General features: G+C 36.5%; 1 protein-coding gene across 2 annotated transcripts in view; it reads right to left on the reverse strand.

Annotated features, from left to right (window-relative positions):
• The window catches only part of TAB2 (TGF-beta activated kinase 1 (MAP3K7) binding protein 2), a 61,219-nt gene that overhangs the window by 18,012 nt on the left and 24,286 nt on the right, over positions 1-18,921 (reverse strand). Inside the window, exon 2 of one of the 2 annotated variants that reach the window (XM_088053692.1) lies at positions 1,848-2,037. In XM_088053692.1, coding sequence (XP_087909818.1) covers positions 1,848-1,949 — 102 coding nt within the window. In that variant the 5' untranslated portion in view covers positions 1,950-2,037. Of the gene's footprint in view, positions 1-1,847; positions 2,038-18,921 lie in introns of those variants that run through there. The other variant, XM_088053694.1, reaches the window with a different exon arrangement.

Consider the following 18,921-nt stretch of genomic DNA (forward strand, 5'->3'; position numbering starts at 1 on the left):
ATAAATCCACTGCCTTCAATGTCGTGAAGACTGCTGGGTCTCTTAAAGACAAGGATTAGTTTTAAAATTTATCAAGAATTAGATTCGAAAGATGATTACTGATGCATTCACTCCATCAAGTCCACAGACACTGCTGAACAAGCAGTTCTCATTTTTGAAGAGCAAAACTGTACTTGTCGTATAAAGTCCTACAGAGCACCAACATAAAAATAGCAGTGTACAATCCTGAGAAAAAGTATGGGCAATTTATACTCAGGTTCAGTTTCTTTTTCAGCCAAATACTGAGAAAGAAGGGACTGAAGAAAGCTTGAAATTTCATGAGCCCTGAGCAGAATTTTGCCTTCTTGCAAATCAAAACCAATTCTATTGATAAAATGCAAGTTTCACAACTTCTTACTCCAGAAGACTGGAGAGTCATGATAAAGTCTTGGCAATACATATGTTAAATTGTCACAGACACTCTTCCCAACAGGACAAACACTTTATTTGGATGTATGTGTATGTGAGTACATATACATATGTAAGTATAGAAAAATACGTATTTCATATATGAAAATACACATAAAAAGCAAGACAAACAATTAGGATATAAAGAATGTTGAATCATAACCCCAGATGTCCTAGCCATAGTCCAGAGACAGCTTCTGGGAAGCTGTAACCCATCATTTTTCCTATCAGTGTACACTGATGATCAGTATGACTATTTGGTAATTCTCTTATTAACCAGGGTAAACCAAAAGTTGAGTATCTTATAGTGAAAAAGAAAATCAATCAGTATGGGTGCTTTGAATTGGTGGAAAATGCAAAGCAAACATGTTTAAGCAACATAGTCAAATTAAGTCTACCAGCATGTGTTAACTCTAGGCATTTAGGTGTCCCTGCTGGGCTTTGGAGGGACATCAATTTATCTTCTGAAGTAGCTAACATGTTACAGAGAAGGAAGCTGATAGAAAATATGGTATGCATTCTGATAGCAGCAGCATTAAAAACAGACAGTTGCATGTAGAAGTTGAGAATATGCAGCTTTAGCACTAATTACAGCACTGGTCAAAAATGCTTTGTTACTATCAAGCCCAACAAAAATCCATAAATTAACTACATAGACTCCAAAGGTACAGTAAAAAAATGAAGCCCATCTGGCAGCCAAAGCCCTGGGCAGATGCACATCAGTGCCTCACCCCCACTCAAGTCTAACACGCTGGAGGCGAGGCTACAAGCACCTCATCTGCCTGAGAGAGCCTAACTCGGAGCACCTGGCTGCGCCCACATCACACTCCAGGCTCCCTGGTGCAGAGGGTACCTAAGGCCACCAGCACTGGCTCTGCAGCCCAAGGGGAATGGGAATGGAAAGCATCAGGGCCAGCCTGCACGCAGGCAAGGGCCCACCTTTAAGTCTGATGGAGACCAGGCAACAAAGCTGCTTCTGGATCTGCTCTAATACTCAAATAAAAATGAAAATAAAATTTTAAAATGCTGCACTTGGTAGCATTGCCTTAAATTGTCCCTACTGGACTCAAGTTGGCTTTGCATCCCTCCTTTTGCCATGGTTAGTTCTGGCTCTTGAGATGGCCAAAAGGCCTGAGCATACTGATTGGTGAGACAGTAGTCTCCATGCACACACCAAGTATTGATTTACAGGCTGATTTACTTTGGACCACCCCTGATTAGGCATGGAAAAAGAGAGGCCAATTTAACACTTTGCTTGCTGTGCAATATAAAGGAATTGTACATTTGTCACATTTAGAGAAAAACAAAAAGAAAAACATCTGCTTTCAAAGGGGATGCCCATACAGAAAACTTGAATTAGCAACACTGCTTACTTGTACAGCCATGAACAGAGCACTGACCTGTAACATGCATCGGGATACAACACCTTCAGGTACCTCAGGAAACTTCTGTCGCAGGTCATGTAAAACCTGAATATCAATTTGCTGGCTTCCTTGGGCCATTCGTATATTGCCGGGTCAGGATTGTTTTTCAACAGGCAGTTTCAGGCCTTAGTAAAGGGAGTACTCATCTCTTCTGACCCAGCATTTTCTGAAAGAGAAAGGAAAACCCTGAGACACCAAAAGCAGGCACTTCTGACATAACAAAAGAACACCCCACAAAAAACTAGAACACACATACAAAACCCCTTTTCATTATGCAGCCTAAGTTTGTACTTCATGTTGATGTTTTCCTGGGTGACATTTCTGGCTAAGTAATTGTCCTTCATGCACTTTCAACCTTGAAAATTGCCCATTTATAGACACATCCAGGGATCACTTTCTTTAGTTATATACTGATATTATAAAACACATTAAGACTAAAAAATCAAAGTATTAAAATTATTTGGTTTAAGAACAGCATTTTTACTTTACAAGTGAACATGAAGTAGTTCACATCAAGTATTGGAAAATAGTGTTCACTCAACTTTTGAATGTACCTGCATTTTTACCTTTACCATCATTGTTTTTGTTTCCTGTCAGGATACAGTGGATAAGAGAAGTTCTATGTCTCTAAGTTTCAGGATTTACTAGCAATTGTCTACTTAGTTTTTACCTAACATATTTCAGAATACTCAGAAATTATTACAGGAAGGAAATAACACTGCAACAATTTAGGCTTCCTCAACTAATTCTGTTTTTGCTTTGAAGGAAATTGTGAAGAGCTATGAATAAGACTATTTTACAATCACCAAATCAACACATTTATACAGATTATCTATCCAGACCGTATGATATCTATAGGCTTTTACATAGAAGAATTTCTACCAATAAATCTTCAAAGAATGCACCTGTGTGCTAACCAATGGAATGGTATCTTCTCCATATAAACTAGTATTATAAATAAATATGACCATACAGTTCATAAAAACCCTGATGTAGTCAACTCCAACATACATTTACCTCTTAAATTAGCAAATGCTATTCAAGCATCTCCATTAATTTTATTCACTTTCTCTGTGGCAGCAGTAGAGCAATCAAAAGTTACTCAGTCTGTGTCTCACTAGAAGTGCATCCATGTTATTTCTTCAATGGTTTCCAGTGCTAGACTAATCTGAGCAATGACAAGACACTACTGATCTTGCACCTTCTTTAAAGAAATTATAAGGCAAAACACTGTTCAAAATAAACAACTTAACAATGACATTCTTTATCAAAAACTATACTGCAATACTTCTCTAATTAAACTTCAAATGTGACAGGATCACAGCAAGTCCACAAAACCAGAAGATTCTATGAGCAAGAAGAAAACTGGTTTACCCTAGTTCAGTATCAAATGCCATTTTTCTACCACCTTCTACTGAGCAGTCCATAAAACTTCCGGCTAAATAGTCAACCTCCCCTCAATCCTATGACCACTTAACTTTTTCTTCCGATTTCTCTAACCTGCATTAAAGCAAACCACTTTGCAATAGGTTCTATTATTTAGAAGAGCAAATTCTATGATCTGCATCTCAAGTTCCCTGTGTACACTACTAAAATTTTGTATTTACTCTTTATTTAAATTGTATCAGCAAAAAAGCACCTTCACAGCTGCTGCAGCAAAAACTCCATGGAAAGAGATTAATGCATGTAGTCTTTTCAAAAAAACACAGAGAATAAATTAAAAAAAACAGTATTTAAAACAAATGTTCCATACTGTCACCCCAGTGCTTCATTTCAATGAAGTATTTTGTATTCTAACTCATTTTTCCTCAGTGTCTGAAGTCTTGCTAAAACACACAATGACCACAATTTCCATTTATTATTCCAAAGCAGCAAAGTATTATAATTACCTTAAAATTCAAAAGTGCTACAGAAAAACTTGTCTGCATCTTCACGAGGCATAAAATGACTCATGGGTCATTCAATGCTTGCAAAGTTGACTTATTTGTTGGTAGCATGTAAAACTTTGGAGACTTTGCTTATTTTTATTTTTTCTACTGTACTTTTAAGTTTTGGTGGCTTAACACCAAGCAGATGCTTGCAGGCAGTATCACTTGACTAAACTTACTGATAAATTTTTGCACATGTGCATCAAATGTGTCAACATAGCAAAATATGATATTTACCGTAATGTGGGAGGAAGTAAAACAAAGAGGCTCTGGCCCCACTATCTTAATTCAGAGAAATATACTCCAACACAAAAATAAAAAAGTTTCTTCCTTAGTTTCAATTACAATAGGCAACTAATATGGCTTCACTGACAATTTAACATATGAAAAATATATCATATGAATATGAATGTCTCATTCTAATCATCACTTCAAGAAGAAAAACCCACTAAAGAGCTCAAAGGTATCAAAAGATTATTAATAAACTCAGCCTTAAGGAAGGCTGAAGTGACAGGCCATGAGGCCTTTGGAGGCCTCTCTAGTAAAGACAGAAGAAAAGATTTTTTCCCAGATCTTGATGTTGCAAGAAACCACAAAAAGGACTTAGGATCCATCTCCAGAGGCAAACTTAAAGGAACTGAAAGTTACTTTGACAGATGCAAGCCTAAGGAACAGACACACAAGACTGCTGTCAGCAATGGAACTCAGGATCATCCAGAATATTGTTAGAAATATTCTTAGAATATTGTTAGAAAGTTACATATGCAAGTGGAAAACAAAAATGCATGAATGCAAGAGTGAATAGCCAAGACTGCCAGTAATTAGACTGTAGAAGAGAAGGGTACCAACAGGAGGCAAAGGAAACTGCTGGCAGCAACATTTTGGCTTCATTCAGAGACTCTGGCATAAAAATAAAGGCAATACAGCATTATAGAAATAATCAGAAAAATCTATTCAAGAAATTAATTATTGGAAGAAGGAAAATTCAACACTGGTGACTCAGAGAAATAATTCTTCCTAAAATCATTAATATCAGAGTTTAATTACAAAGGAAAACTTCTAAATGCTGGAGTGCAGTACAATATAAAGTTGTTCTTGTAATAACGTCCATTTACTAATTGTTTTACACACTGCTTCTAGCTACTAAAAAAACCCGAACAACCCCTTCAATGTGACTTTATAATGTTGAAGAGAGACAGAGATCCCAGTGCTCATTTATGCCAGCAATACTAAGTAACCGGAAGAATTAATTAGCTGTGTCCTTTTCAAAGAGTGTTGGCATGATCCCCAGACAACTTAAAAGGCCTGGCAATTGTATCATGATGGAGCTCCTGTTGAAGCTTTATTCTGTGAAAACTATTGAAACCAAAGTAAACAATGTGTCATCTCCCAAAGACTACTCAGAACCATGAGACAGAAAATAAACTGCCTCTCTTGTTTATGAAAATATTCGAAGAAAACTTAATATGAAATATAATTCAGATGCCAAACACTAGGTCGTTATAGTGCTGGACCAGCACTAGCTAAATACAGAATTTTTCAAGTCTCCTTTCTTCTGACAGAGCACATGTTTAACATATCACAGACAATTCTTCAATACAATCCTTAACTATCACATTGACTTTCCACAAAACACTTATAAAGCAAGTGTTCTTCAGAATACATTCTGCCAAAATGGATTTTTAAAAATAATTAAACTTGACAAAAACTAAACAAAGGAGCTGACAGACTAGAATGTTATCTGCAATTCATTACTAATTTTTTCCCACTGCAACTTCACATACAGTCCATGCCACAATAAATACCAAAGGTAATTGTGCAGATTTTAAGATAACTGCTGTATTTAATAATTCCAATTAAAGTTATGATGCACTCATTATGACTGAAGTCCCATTTATGGTCAGCTACCATTTGGGAAACAGCCTTTGTGCGTTCAAGAGAACAGCTTTTGGAAATATGCACAACACTGCCACAATAAGCAGCATGCCTTTCACCTTCTCCAAACTCAAATCAATGCAGCCTTTTTATCTCCCTAGTTCAGTTACATCTAGTAAGTAAATTTCTCACGCTTTTCTGTGGTTTTAATCTGATCACATCCGATCTGTGTTTTACTCACCTGGATAAAATGCTGTAAAAGTAATCTATCTAAAAGCTTGTTTTAGAAGTCTGGCTGTAAATATTTCTTAAGAGAGTGAATGAAGAAACAAGAGAACATTTTCTTGTAGCATTAGTGGTGCAGGTTACAGACACTGTAAAGACTGCTGTAATGACAGGAAATCAGATGCAGCAAGTTGCAAAGCAATCTCTACCTGGTAGAGATTACTAAACTAACAGCAGAACACACAAGCAATAAATAATAAATAAAGATGACTGAAAAAAACCCAAAAACCCAACTAAAAACCAGAAAGAAACCACCCAAACCCTTTATATTTATCTCACGCCCCTTCATCAGGACTAAGACACATGGAGTATGTATCTGTGCATTGGGTAACTCCAAAAAGGAGAATTAGCTTCACCCCTCCTCACTCCATGCTTTCATGAGCAATACCTTCTACCTACCCACATATTTTTAGCTACATTTTTTCTTACCTTATCCAAACACCTATCCAGGCACTAAGCCAACAAATATTAAGAAATTTCTATGGGCCCAGTTTTCAGCCAGAACTCAATTCTGATGTTTCAATAATTCAACTAGAGACTAACCTTAGGTCACTCTCCATCAAGGGTTTCTTTACACTGAATTGCCTGAATGACAAAGCATAGCTGATATTAATATTGCTAGCATTTCCTTCAGCTTTCTTTAAAAAATAAAATTTCCCCTCCAATCTACAAGACTGGCAATCACATTATAAATATATGAATCTCAATCCACAGAGGACCCCTTCTAAGCAGATCTCCATTCCTCTGACAGTAACAAGCATTGCAAGCTTATTGCCAATTTGTACTTCCTTATGTGTTAACACTCTCTTTACAATCAGAAGGATGTTTTTGTATCCCTATTGCTTGGGGGAAAAAAAGAACATCAGACAATAAATGCCATATTGTTCTCTTACAGCCTACCTCTGCAACCTCTTACATGCCAATTTCCATACCTATTCTTCCTTTTCTTCCTTACTTATAAGTGTACATTCTTGTTAAACATGAGACTAGAAACTTTCACTGCATGTGTGCCTAGCAAATAGATGAGGGGGGAAAAAATTAAAGAGATAGCACAGCATGTAAGGCCAACATTCCGTAAAGAAATTGGTTCCTAGCTATGTACAGCACACTTAACTATGTCACCAACACCTTGCAGGCAGGAAAAAAGAAAAACCCAAGAATAACAAAACCAAAATTTTATGGTTCTCTGAGAAACTACAATACAACAAAAAAAATTTAGAAATTAAACAGCAAGAAATAATGCAATTCTTTGCTCCCCATCTAGCCCTAATAAACTTTTTCTGAAAGCGTACATGGAACCAAATATCAGCCAACTTGAACACACACTTGTTTTCTTAAAATTAAAATTCAGAGTAATTTTGTAAGGGAAAATAGAATATAAAAACAAGAACATTCTATACCAGAGTCCCACATTCTTTCTGCGAAAGAGATTAAGAAGTGACAGGACAAAATCTATAAGCTTACGCTAACATCACTAATGCTTTAAATGCATATTTAAAAAAAACAGAATCCAGTGAGAATCAGATGATGGAAACAGATTTATTAAATATTCCTAGTAGAATTTAATTGTTCTAATATATTATTCAGCTTTTCCATGGCTAATTCGAACCATTTCAACAGTTCTTCACCAGTATCTCTGCTTAAAGAATAGTATTATCAAATCCAAATGTTGTACTTCACTCATTACCATCTATTTCTTAAATAAATAAAGAATGAGTAAATTTAGTCCATCGCAGTTAGTTTCCCATCTCATCCTCTACCTACTACACAGCGATATTTCCTTGTGACTGTTTGACAGATTTCTATTCTGCACTGTTCTGAATCCAGACAAGAACATGAAGGATACAAACCTGATTTCATTGCATGACCTTAAAACTGAAAAAAATCAGAATTGCAAATAAGCATCACTAAGAATTCTCCCCAAGCACATTAGTGAACTGGATCAAACCAAAAGACTTCTATCAAATAATTAATGATGAGCAAGGTCCGAGGAAAATGGCAAACTCTGGAACAGTTCAAAGAAATAATCTGTTCCTATGGAAAATTTATTTTAAGTGACCATACCTGGAAGCAATCCCTACCTGGAAGCACAACTTGGTTTTTTTTTTATTTTTCTTCCTCCACATTCATTACAAAGAATAATTTCCAGAAATAAATTTTTATTTAACACATTTCATAATGTCTTTTAAACTCCTGGCCAGAATAACAATGTACTTTAATGGGTCCCCCAGCAAATGTGTGCACATATGAAACATTTAAAGAAGTTTAATCTGTCAGGTATTTCCTTGGAAACTATGAGCAGTCACACAATTTCTTTTTCAAGGGAAATTAGTTGGGGTTGTACTTTTTTCATGTTGAGCAAATAAAAAAAAGCATTTTGTTTTGTTTGACTGTGACTTTTTAATTCTTGCTACTTCAGTAATGCTAATGCACACATTAAGGGATTCTACTAATGGATTTCACCTAAATTTAGATTGTATTTTTTTCCCTTTCCCTTAAGAGAATTCATTAAAAAGCCACCTTCCTTTACTGCAGGTCATTCTGTCAATTCCATCGAAGCATAGCTGACCTTTTCAGAGCTTAGCAGTATGTTGGTAAACCCCACACATAAGCATGTTAGAAATGAGGTTTTTCAGACCACTGTAAAAATTTCCGCAATAATATGGTTTCATTAGAGAAAAATCAATCACAACAGTTGAGTTTGCCTTAAGCTATTGTTAGGAGTTTGCAGTTTGAGATTTGACCTGTATTCTTTGCACAGCATGTTAACAACAGAAATCTGGATCTGAAAGCTTTGAAATTTGTAAAAAGGGTTTAATTCATTTTTGCTGGAGATGAACTAAGGATGAGGAAAGCAGAAGACCTCTAAGACAGCTGAGAAGGCATTTTCCATTCTTCCTACACTTATTCTCCAAGGCACACCTAACCGTTTAAGAGCAACACTTCTCATGTGCTCTCCTGTCCACACAGTTCTCACAAGACCCCTAAAAGCTCTGCATCACTACTCATTAAGTTATACTGGAAATACACGTGAAGATAAAAATCAGATTTCTGAATTACATATGTATCTTTAAATATACTACTTTAATGAAACTCAGAATTAGAAGTCCAAGAATGTTATAATTCTATCTTTATGAACCATATTCTTTACCTAAGAAGCAAACGTTTGTTTTGTACGTGTCTGGTAAAACCAGTTGCATGGCAATTGTAGGATGTCATATGGAAATGAAATACACAAAGCTAAAATTGCACTGCATAATCCAGTCAGGATATTAATGAACTCCAGAGTAACTTCAAAATCTGCCTGCATGAGACCTAATATTTTTCATGTCAGTTTTACCTAGATAATCAAAACTCTCTACCTTGAGGTAGATTTATTCCCTTTTTTATTATGCAAATGTGTCCATTTGCTTACATTTGTCAACGTCCCAATGAATGAAAAACCCATTATTAATTCACAAGAACGGTCAAGTAGCAAATATTAATCTTCACATCCCCAAAAGTGATTGTATCAGGTTTCTTCCACTGATTAACAATATGAGAAGGCTGTCAAGTATTTTTTTTTTTTGCAGTGTACAGCTTTCATAAAGAGAATCCTCTAAGAACTCTCGGAAGTCAAAAGCAGGTGTGGCTATTTTGAAGAGTATGCACTATTTTCAGTTCAACTGTTCTAAGAATTGAAGGCAAAGAAAAAAACTTAAGACAATAAAAATGCCAATCAGAGAAAGAGGCTGGGAAACCACATCTATATGACCAGCCCTCACTAAAAAAAATCTTGAAAAAGTAACTGAAAACAATGAAAGTCTACAAAGAAACATGAGTAAACATTTTTTTCTTTAATTCACTTGACTATATCTCCTTTAATATCTGTTTTTGATTGATGACTGACAAAAAGATACAAAGTCTTCCTAAAATGAAGCAATAATTTTAAACAACTAGTTTAAATCTAACTAGCTTCTATAATTTCTCACAGATTCTCTGATCACAATGTGCACTAATGTAAGAATGCAAATATCCTACTGAGTCAAAAAAGGGTCATTTTAGTTCAGTGTTGTTTGCACGAGTGGCAACAAAAAGCAATATTCAGGAAGAACATGTAAGCCTAAGCCTTTTTTGAGCACATTACTCTCATTCTCCCTGTATGTACCACTGTGTGATTGAGGAAACTTAAGAGCAGTGCCCTGTCTCTTCTTTTTACAGACCTGTTGACAATGTATTCATCAAATTCCTTTTCTTAAGCTACTGAAACAATCTGCTCCTCCAATACACTGTGGCAAAGAATTTCAGAAATTTACTACTCTGTGCATTTTGAAATAATTATTCAAAATCAACCAAAAAGTCTTCCTTAGACTTTTTACAAACTTCTTGTCCTACAGGTCCTGAGTAGTACACAGTTCCAAGCTGCAGGATTTCATAACAGTTCTGCATTCACCATCTGCATTAATTTTCAAGTTTCACTTACAAATCCTCCTACAATCTTCACCTCTCCAAACTGGTTAAGTCCTCCTTGGAAGGCAAGAGGTGTTCCCTTGATTAAAATAAAATAACATCTCACTGCCTTCTCTAACACCAACATATGCTCCCTGAAATACAGGGACTGTAGCTCTCAGTACTCCAGGGTAGGGCTTCCCAGGGCTTTACACAGGAACGATACCATTTCTCATGTCCTCAGTATCTTTATAATGCCCAATAGCTCTGCTGGCTTTTCCATCTGCTCCTGAACATTGCACCAAAAGTTTCACATAACTCCTCAGAAATCCAAGACTGCTCCTCTCAGTTGCAATGAATTATGAATGTAGTATCTGTGTGCACGACCAGGCTCATTACACACCACAAGATGACATACTAGAACTTTAATAACCTATTCCTCTTTTTCCCACCTATACATTTCCTTTACCATATGTAGTACCATAAACATCATTAGCTATGAAAGTCTTAAACATTTTCCAATATTTCATCTAACATTGTAGTTAATTGAGTAGAAGACAGCTTGGTAAAAGCTACAACGGGAAGAAGAATCAGAGCCACAGCACCTCAGAGTCAGAGAAGTGTGAAAATAGTGATACAAAGCCCGACCTGGTGGCTGTGACCACAGTAACAAGTAGGGTAACAACCACCTCAAAGTGTTACTTTGTTTATTGCTATCCTCCAGCTTTCATGATACCACCTCAAGAACAATCCTAAAAGCTGGTTCCGAGTTGGCTCCAGAGTAGTTTGGAAAGTTCCAGGTTTTACATCTGACCAGTCCAAATCAGATTAAAGTCTGTCTTGAACAAACTGCCCCCAAAAAGTTGTAGATGTTCAGGGAACTCGCCAGTAACCTACTGCCAACAGCAGCAATAAAATGTATGTGAATGACAAGTTCTTTGAATAGCTTCAGGAACCTCTACAATAGCTGACTCGGGGCCAAAGGGGACTACCCCGCAGCCTAAGTACACAGAAGCCCATCACAAAACTTCTTGGCTCTGAACACCCTTTCAATAGTATGAAACCACATTCCAACTAGACCCAGATCTGCAGAGCTTGCAGACTCCTGGCTCCACCACTGAAAACCACAGTCCAGCATGACTGGCTGTTTCAGAGCTGCCAATCGCAACTCTAGAATCATCAGCCCCACGACAGTTTCACCGAACCCAGGGAAGAGTCAGCTTACACTTGCTAAGCTCATATTTAATTTAAAAATCTTTGCATAAACGAAACAGACATCTCATGAAGTGAGAATCACAACTCCTAGCAAGCTACATATTTAGCAGTATCACGTGATACTTGATCAAGTTGATAGTGACTGATACTTGATCACTGGATAGTGATTTCCCAATTTAAAACCAAAACAAGACAGCACACACACCAAATATCAAACCTTTCAGTAAGAGATGCACAACTACTACTGAAGAGCCATCATGGGACATCAATGTATAGAGGTAGGCACATAGGAAGGACATGATGCTTTTTGTTCCTAGAAGATCACATGACCAGGAATATTTCTGGATTTCTCAATGTAAAGCTCTATTCAAAACCACACATTAACAATCTATTTTTTGAAAACAGGAATACAACACAGAGAAATAAATTTAGATCAAAACAACTTGAAATTGGATTTAACCAAGCACAGAGACTCAAATCCACACTGAAATACTGAAGTATGAAAGCACTGCTGAGTTTCATACTGAAACTCCATATTCCTTAACTCTCATTCTAAAGAGAACAGCAAGAAGTGTCATTGCTTCAATTCAGAACTAAGTAAGAGTGCTGTTAACACTACACCCTTCCCCAGCTCAGAAGACTTTATCAAAGAAACACTTCAAACTCACCTGGTCTGAAAATACAATAACTCTCAGATTTATCAATGAAAAAAACCAAAAACTTTCCATTTCATTAGTATATTGCAAATTCAATTATGAAAGAATCCAAAAGGCTAAAGAAATGCTAAGTTACATATATGATATATAATTTTGTTCTCATTTATAGTGACTGCAATTGTTGAATGTAAAATTATCCTGTTGTCATGTTTCCACAACAGTGGAAAGTCTGAGAGTGAACTTTACGCCCTTTTAGTATGTTCCCAATGACAATATTACCGTATTTCATTAAAATTCATATGAGAACATAAACACATTGTGCCAAGTTTTAGCAGCTTGCCAGGTAGTTCAATTTCTGATATGTATTTTGGGTTACTCAGTTCACAGGAGGAAGCTCTGGAAAGCCTCTGTATCCAGGCAAATAGCTGAACTTCAACAGTTCAATACAGAAGCCAACAACAGCATTACAAATCTCAGAGCTTGCATTATGTAACCCAATCTTCCAGTGGTTTTGCTGATGACTAGATTGGTATTTGAAGGACTTATTTCTGTGTTTCATACTGATACTAAAGCACGTACCCCTAAAAATGCTGAGAAGTTCCATTATCCTACAGCTATAAGCCACAAATGAAGTTGATCAGAGATCAACATGACATGACAGCATTTTAGGGAAAACATTCCAGAATCAAAGTATCTCAATAATTGCCCATAGCCACAGTCAAAACCTTCTGAAGATGAGGTAATAATTTTAAACTAGAAGAGAATGTACTTAGATTGGATATAAGGAAGAAATTATTTGTGTTGAGGGTGGTGAGACACTGGGATAGGTTGCCCAGGGAAGTTGTGGGTGCCCCTCACTGGCAGTGAACAGGTTAGGTGGAGCTTTGAGCAACATGAACCTTTGAAAGGTGTTCCTGATCTTACAAGCTCCTTCAGACATAAAACACTCTGTGGTGTCCAAACCAAGGATAATTAACTGGATTTTGATGCAGTTAAGTAATGCCTTTAGAATTTTTTTTCCCTATGTTTTTTTTCACTGCACAATGTTGCTGAAGGCAGGCTGTATAGAAAATTAAATGCATACAGTCACATTAAGAAAAACATACAGAAATCTCATCAGTAACAAGGCATGCCAATTGTTGTCTTACGCACATTATATGATGTGTCCTATTTTCTAGTACTAGCATTACATTTTTCCCTGAAGAAAATAAATGGCTCATGTATAATATTGGCCTAAAATGTTGTGATAGCACAACTAGTGTATAAAAATTGAGATTCTGTGAAACAAAAAAGCTTGTTCCAAATAATTTTAAAATTATGGTGAATCTTCCTTATTGCTTTGTCTGGAAACATTAATTTATGGGAAAAACTCCTAAGACATTTACATGTCTCTTAGGCACACATAATGTATAGGCTCTTTCCTGGTTTTACAAGGAAGATTTTCTAAGTATTTCCCTGATTCCATGGAATCGTTCTCTATTCTTTACTTTTTAACTTACATTTCTGTATTCTTAGTTGTGCAAGCCCCATTTATACAGTGACTCATTTTGGCACAGCCCGATCACTGCAGCACAGCCCAGCAAGAGCAGCATCCATCGTCAGAAAGCAAAGGTACAGGAAGCAAAAATCTGGAAATCATACTCTAGGAAAACCTGTTTCTCAAATGTTTGTATGACTATAAAAAGAAACAAGCCACACATTTCTAGTCCAGGTCTAGCAGCACCTTTTGACACTCTCTCCAGTTGCTCAAAATTCAAATCAAAACATACATGCTCTTATTTGGAAGATGTTTACATTTGGCAAGTATGGTCTTTTTATTATTTTTTCCCCTTGCTCTCTTTATGTCTCTTGAATGTGATTAAACAAGGTAAGTAGGTAACCTAATTGTCATTTAAACCACCAGATGAAACAAATTCTAAAGGTGTCAGTATAGCCCCACCTGAGTTACCATTACGAGTGGCCAGAAGCTGTCTAAAGGCTCAGTCCATTCACTTACTGAGGATAAAAGTATAAGGTTAACTATTAGGATCTAAGGGAACATAAAGGATATAAGGCTAACTCTTGCCATAAGCAGGAGCTGAAGAAAAATAATCCAGGTCTGGAAAACTGTTTTGGAAGAAACTACCATCTCTGCACTAAGACTTAAATTAATCTTGTTTTCTTAGTAATTCCCAGAATGGTGCCAGCCAGCCAAGAGATTTCTCCATCTTTCATTTATTCTTTTGCTTTAAAGGTTGTTACTACTGCAGCAAGAACATCACCACTGGCAATGCTTTTGAATGCAACTGTCAAGGCATGGAGCAGAAACCTCCTCAGGCCATGGAGGGAAATATATTTTACTAAGTTTCTAACTCAGCCAATGAGATACAATAACATTTCATACAGCAAGAGAGGCCACTAGCTTGAGGAATTCTCATTACCAAATACAAAAAAAGAGCTTCTGACAGTAGGTATATTAGAATAACAACAATAATAAAAGAAAGTATTTTAAATTTTCATTTCCTGCTACAATAAGGCTACTATAAACAATAACATTGTTATGAATATTGCTGCTGGGTCTTTGCTCTTGTAGCCATGTTATGTTCTGTTCATCATATTCCACAAATGAAAAGCCAGACCAACGCAGTAAGTGAATAAAAGGCCTCAAAAAAGCATGACTGTACCAAAGGCAAATTAACAGTTGTGATACTCTGAATTATGTGTAACTGTAATACCAGTTCAGTCATATAATTACAGCCAAACTCTAGTAGTAGTACCTTCTTTAAATATATATTGGTTTCCATTAATTACTTTTAATTTGTATCTAAAACCAGTGTTCACTGTTCAACAGCTGACAGATCTACTACACCCTGTACTAATGGTGACTTAACTGAAAAAAGGCTTTAAATACACATAAAATAACATTACTTTTGCAGAAAAAAAAAATCATAAAGGACTTGGAAGTTAAGAGTAAGAATATTAGTAACATCACAGTTAAGCCTGATCTGCTTTCACACACACATCACTGAAGTCCTGCCTAACATCCTGCAGGAACTCCACAGAACTGCCAGGAAGAGAGCTGCACACTCTGAATTTAACACACTGGAATGCAACCAAAGAGATGATTTCTCTCTTATCATACTCCAGTTCATCCATCATCTTTCTCTTCTATTGCAGTAGGCAAAACACTACATTTCTGAACTGTATCCTTTTCCAAACACTTATCAATGCAGTCTCCTTGCTGATATCATTTTAAAACATAGCAGCAATTCTAACTTGTTGAAACAACAGGAATTTTTCCAGGTCACCAGGTGAGTCTCTGACTCCCCATATGCTAAGCAGGCACTTTAAGAAGAATATTAACATTTTGCAAAAATTTATAGCAAAGGCTCTGTCAGCACTTGCATACAATGTGCGCAAAAAAAAACTCCATTCAGCTTGTTGAAGCCACATTCATACAGCATTTCACTGTGATTCATTGACTACTTTGAGAATGCCTGGCTTATACAAAACATTACTCAAAAGAAAAGTGAAAGAATTCCTGAGCAGTAAACTGGCTTTAGGAAGATTATCTGCTTAGAGAAAAGCAAAGATACCAAGGATAGCTTGAGCAATAATATTTTGAGCAAATCTGTAACCTATTACAAGTTACAAACGGTATGATTTATGAGCAAAAGAACATCATCTTGCATCTTCAGTGTTCTTTCTTGGACAGTACAAACAGTTACCTGTACACCAAAATGTACCTTTGACACTACACACAAGTGTAGTTGGAAGCTCGGTGGTGGAATTTGTGAACACATTTCCACAAAAGTTATAGCACAAAGCATTTAATGGATCATCAGCAACCCATAGTTGTGTGCACTGTGCAAGAAGTGGAAGAAACAAGCCGGTTTACTTCTTCCTAGATACATGTACATTCCTAGATGTCACGTACAGCCATGAGACCACACAGCTTCCTCTGAGAAGGCATGTATTAAAATACACCATTAACAGAAAAACTGGAAGTAGCTTTGGACTGTTAAAGAAAGCATCAAACAACAGAACAAAAGTAATTCTATTTCTTATATACCAGGCTTAAGGAAGTATTTGAACAGTTGCTAAGCAGCAGCAGGCTGTGCGCATCACATCAGATTTTAATGCTTCACTGATATGTTAGAAAAAGTTTTGCAAAATCATCTATCGAAAGTTTCCAACTATTTATCCATACTTCAATCAAAAGTGCAGTCTGAAACCTTATTAACCAAGTACTACAGCAACTAACACAAATGCAGATGCTGTTGTGTCACAAATAACACACATCTGTATTTAGTCCTCTAGAGCAAAATAACAGACAACCAAATAACAGAGAAAGCTTTTAGATTTTGGCAGGAACCTCTTCCCCTATGGATAGAACAGGCTGTCCCCACAAACTGGTGTTTACCAAATGTGGCTCGATGATCAAATTACACTTTCTCTGGCATTCACAAAGTAGTGAATGCATGTGTCACAAAAAGCCACAAGAAATCTGCAAACTTGAGGAGTAATTCCAAGTGTTCCCTTTCCTTTCAGATACTCCTTTCAGAAAGTACTCTCAGTTCCATGATCTATATGCAAAAAATCCCTTATTTTTTATATTAATATTTTGTTCTTTAAAAAAGAACAAAATTTTAGTCACATCAATTAAAATTAAAAATATTCATGTAAAACAAATAATTGGTCCAGGATGGTAATGATACTGATTATAATGTTTCAAAAGCAGGACCTTTCTTATAATTGAGAGTGCCAAACTAAGACCATAATTTATGGCAGAACCTATATGCATAAAAAAAAGAAAAAAAGATTAGTTGCTAAAGAGAGTATTGTGCTCATTCAGGTTAAGGACTCCACAGGTAACACTCATCTCACTTTTCTTCTTTGTTCTTTCTTAATTAAAAAATAAATAAATACTAATGCAAAACAGTTAAAGTTTTACCAAAACACAATATTTAAGGCTCTTCATTAAGTGCCCTAAGCAAATGATACTTCTAAATATTTAGAGAACAGTCTACTGGCTTCAATACAAATGAAAGCTGGCTATTCAGCCAACTAAAAGTTTTCTGTCTTTCAATGCTTCAGAGTAATTCCAGAATTAACACTCTGGCCTACTTCCTTTTGGAAAAAGAAAAAGTAGAAAAAAAATTCCTTTGAATAAGTATGTGTGAAATGTCTATGAGCCTTTTCAAATCAGGGGTATAAAGGCCACTCACAGCTCCAGATGTAAACAGTGAAGCTCCAGAACTCAGATTATTAGAATCTGTCAGCTGCCTCATGTGGCACAAGGCCGGCGAAGAAACCACCTCAGTCAGGAAAAGCACAGAAGCAGCTCCTTCAGCTTCCCTGAAGACCACAATTCCACAATCACTGTTCTCACTCACTGTGAGGAGATTATCACATGAATTTTCCCCTATGAGAAGACTGCAAGATGCAAGTTAACTGTGTGGCAGCAACAGCCAGCCTTGCATGCTCCTTTACTACTGAAGTGCTTACAGATTTAGGGTGAAACTACATGAGAAAGCTGAACAGACCGAAATCTTCAGTATACTTTGCCTTTTTTGCCACTCTGTTCTTAGACCCTGCAATTCTGCCCTCCTTCTTGCTTTGGCCATGATATTTGTCCACCTCTTCTCTGTGGCAAATTCAAGAGATCAATCTATTAGAACACAATACCTTTCTTGTTGTTGTTGGATTGCTCTTTGTGTTTCAGCAGTGATGAGCTGCTGCATAATCTCAAACTATCTTGGATACATTCAACTGTATCGCATCCAGCAGACTGGAGTATCCTATCAAGCAAAAAGCCTGAAAATGCATTATTCTGAAATCAAAGACTTTACTTTGAAACGGAAATAATGAACTAGGCTGACATAAATTACATCTGCGTTCCAAGAACTGTAATTAAGAACCTGAATTACAGACCCTGTAAGCATGGCTGGACCAAAAGCTGAATTGGAGCAGTGAGTTATGGGCCATGTGTTGTTATTCCAGCGGCCAGCATTGGATCAGTGCTATGACTGGATCGTTTTTATATCCCACTCCTATGGGACTACATATTAAACCAATTCTACATCTAGAACAGGTGCAGAAGAGCAGCAACTGCCTAAAAAAAAAAAAACCCACAAATCAAAAGCATTTCTAGGAAATATGTAAAAGCAGATTTTAGGAAGCAGTCATCTCAATTCAGAGAGCCCCAAAAAAACTATAACTATATAATCCAAGGCTGCTCTGTATCAAAGCACTTGCAACAGCATCCCAGATAAAACAGTATTGATCTAGAATGTTTTCTTAACTTGGGCCTACGATTCTTGAATACTCTGCAATAAAAACCAACTCTATCTTCATAGAATTACTGATAAACTTAGGTTGAAAGGTACTGACAGAGGTCAACAGCTCCAAACATTATTCAAAGCAGGGCTTTACTTCAGGTTTAAACCAGGTGCATGAGGCCTTGGGCAGCCAAATTCTGAAAAATCCCAAGGATGGATATTCCACTACGTTTCTGGAAAATCACCTACACTGATTAATAACACTCATTAAGAGCAACATATTTTTTATATCCAACTGTGATTTCCCTTGTTGCAATCTATTACTTCTTGTCATTTTGTTTGCTACCTGAGAAAAGCATTCCTGCCCCATCTTGCCTGTAATTCTAACTGTACATTAGTCCAT

This window comes from Pseudopodoces humilis, chromosome 3 (assembly GCF_049639895.1).
Source record: "Pseudopodoces humilis isolate 2021_Gansu_Grassland_sample_001 chromosome 3, ASM4963989v1, whole genome shotgun sequence".
Lineage (NCBI taxonomy): Eukaryota > Metazoa > Chordata > Aves > Passeriformes > Paridae > Pseudopodoces > Pseudopodoces humilis.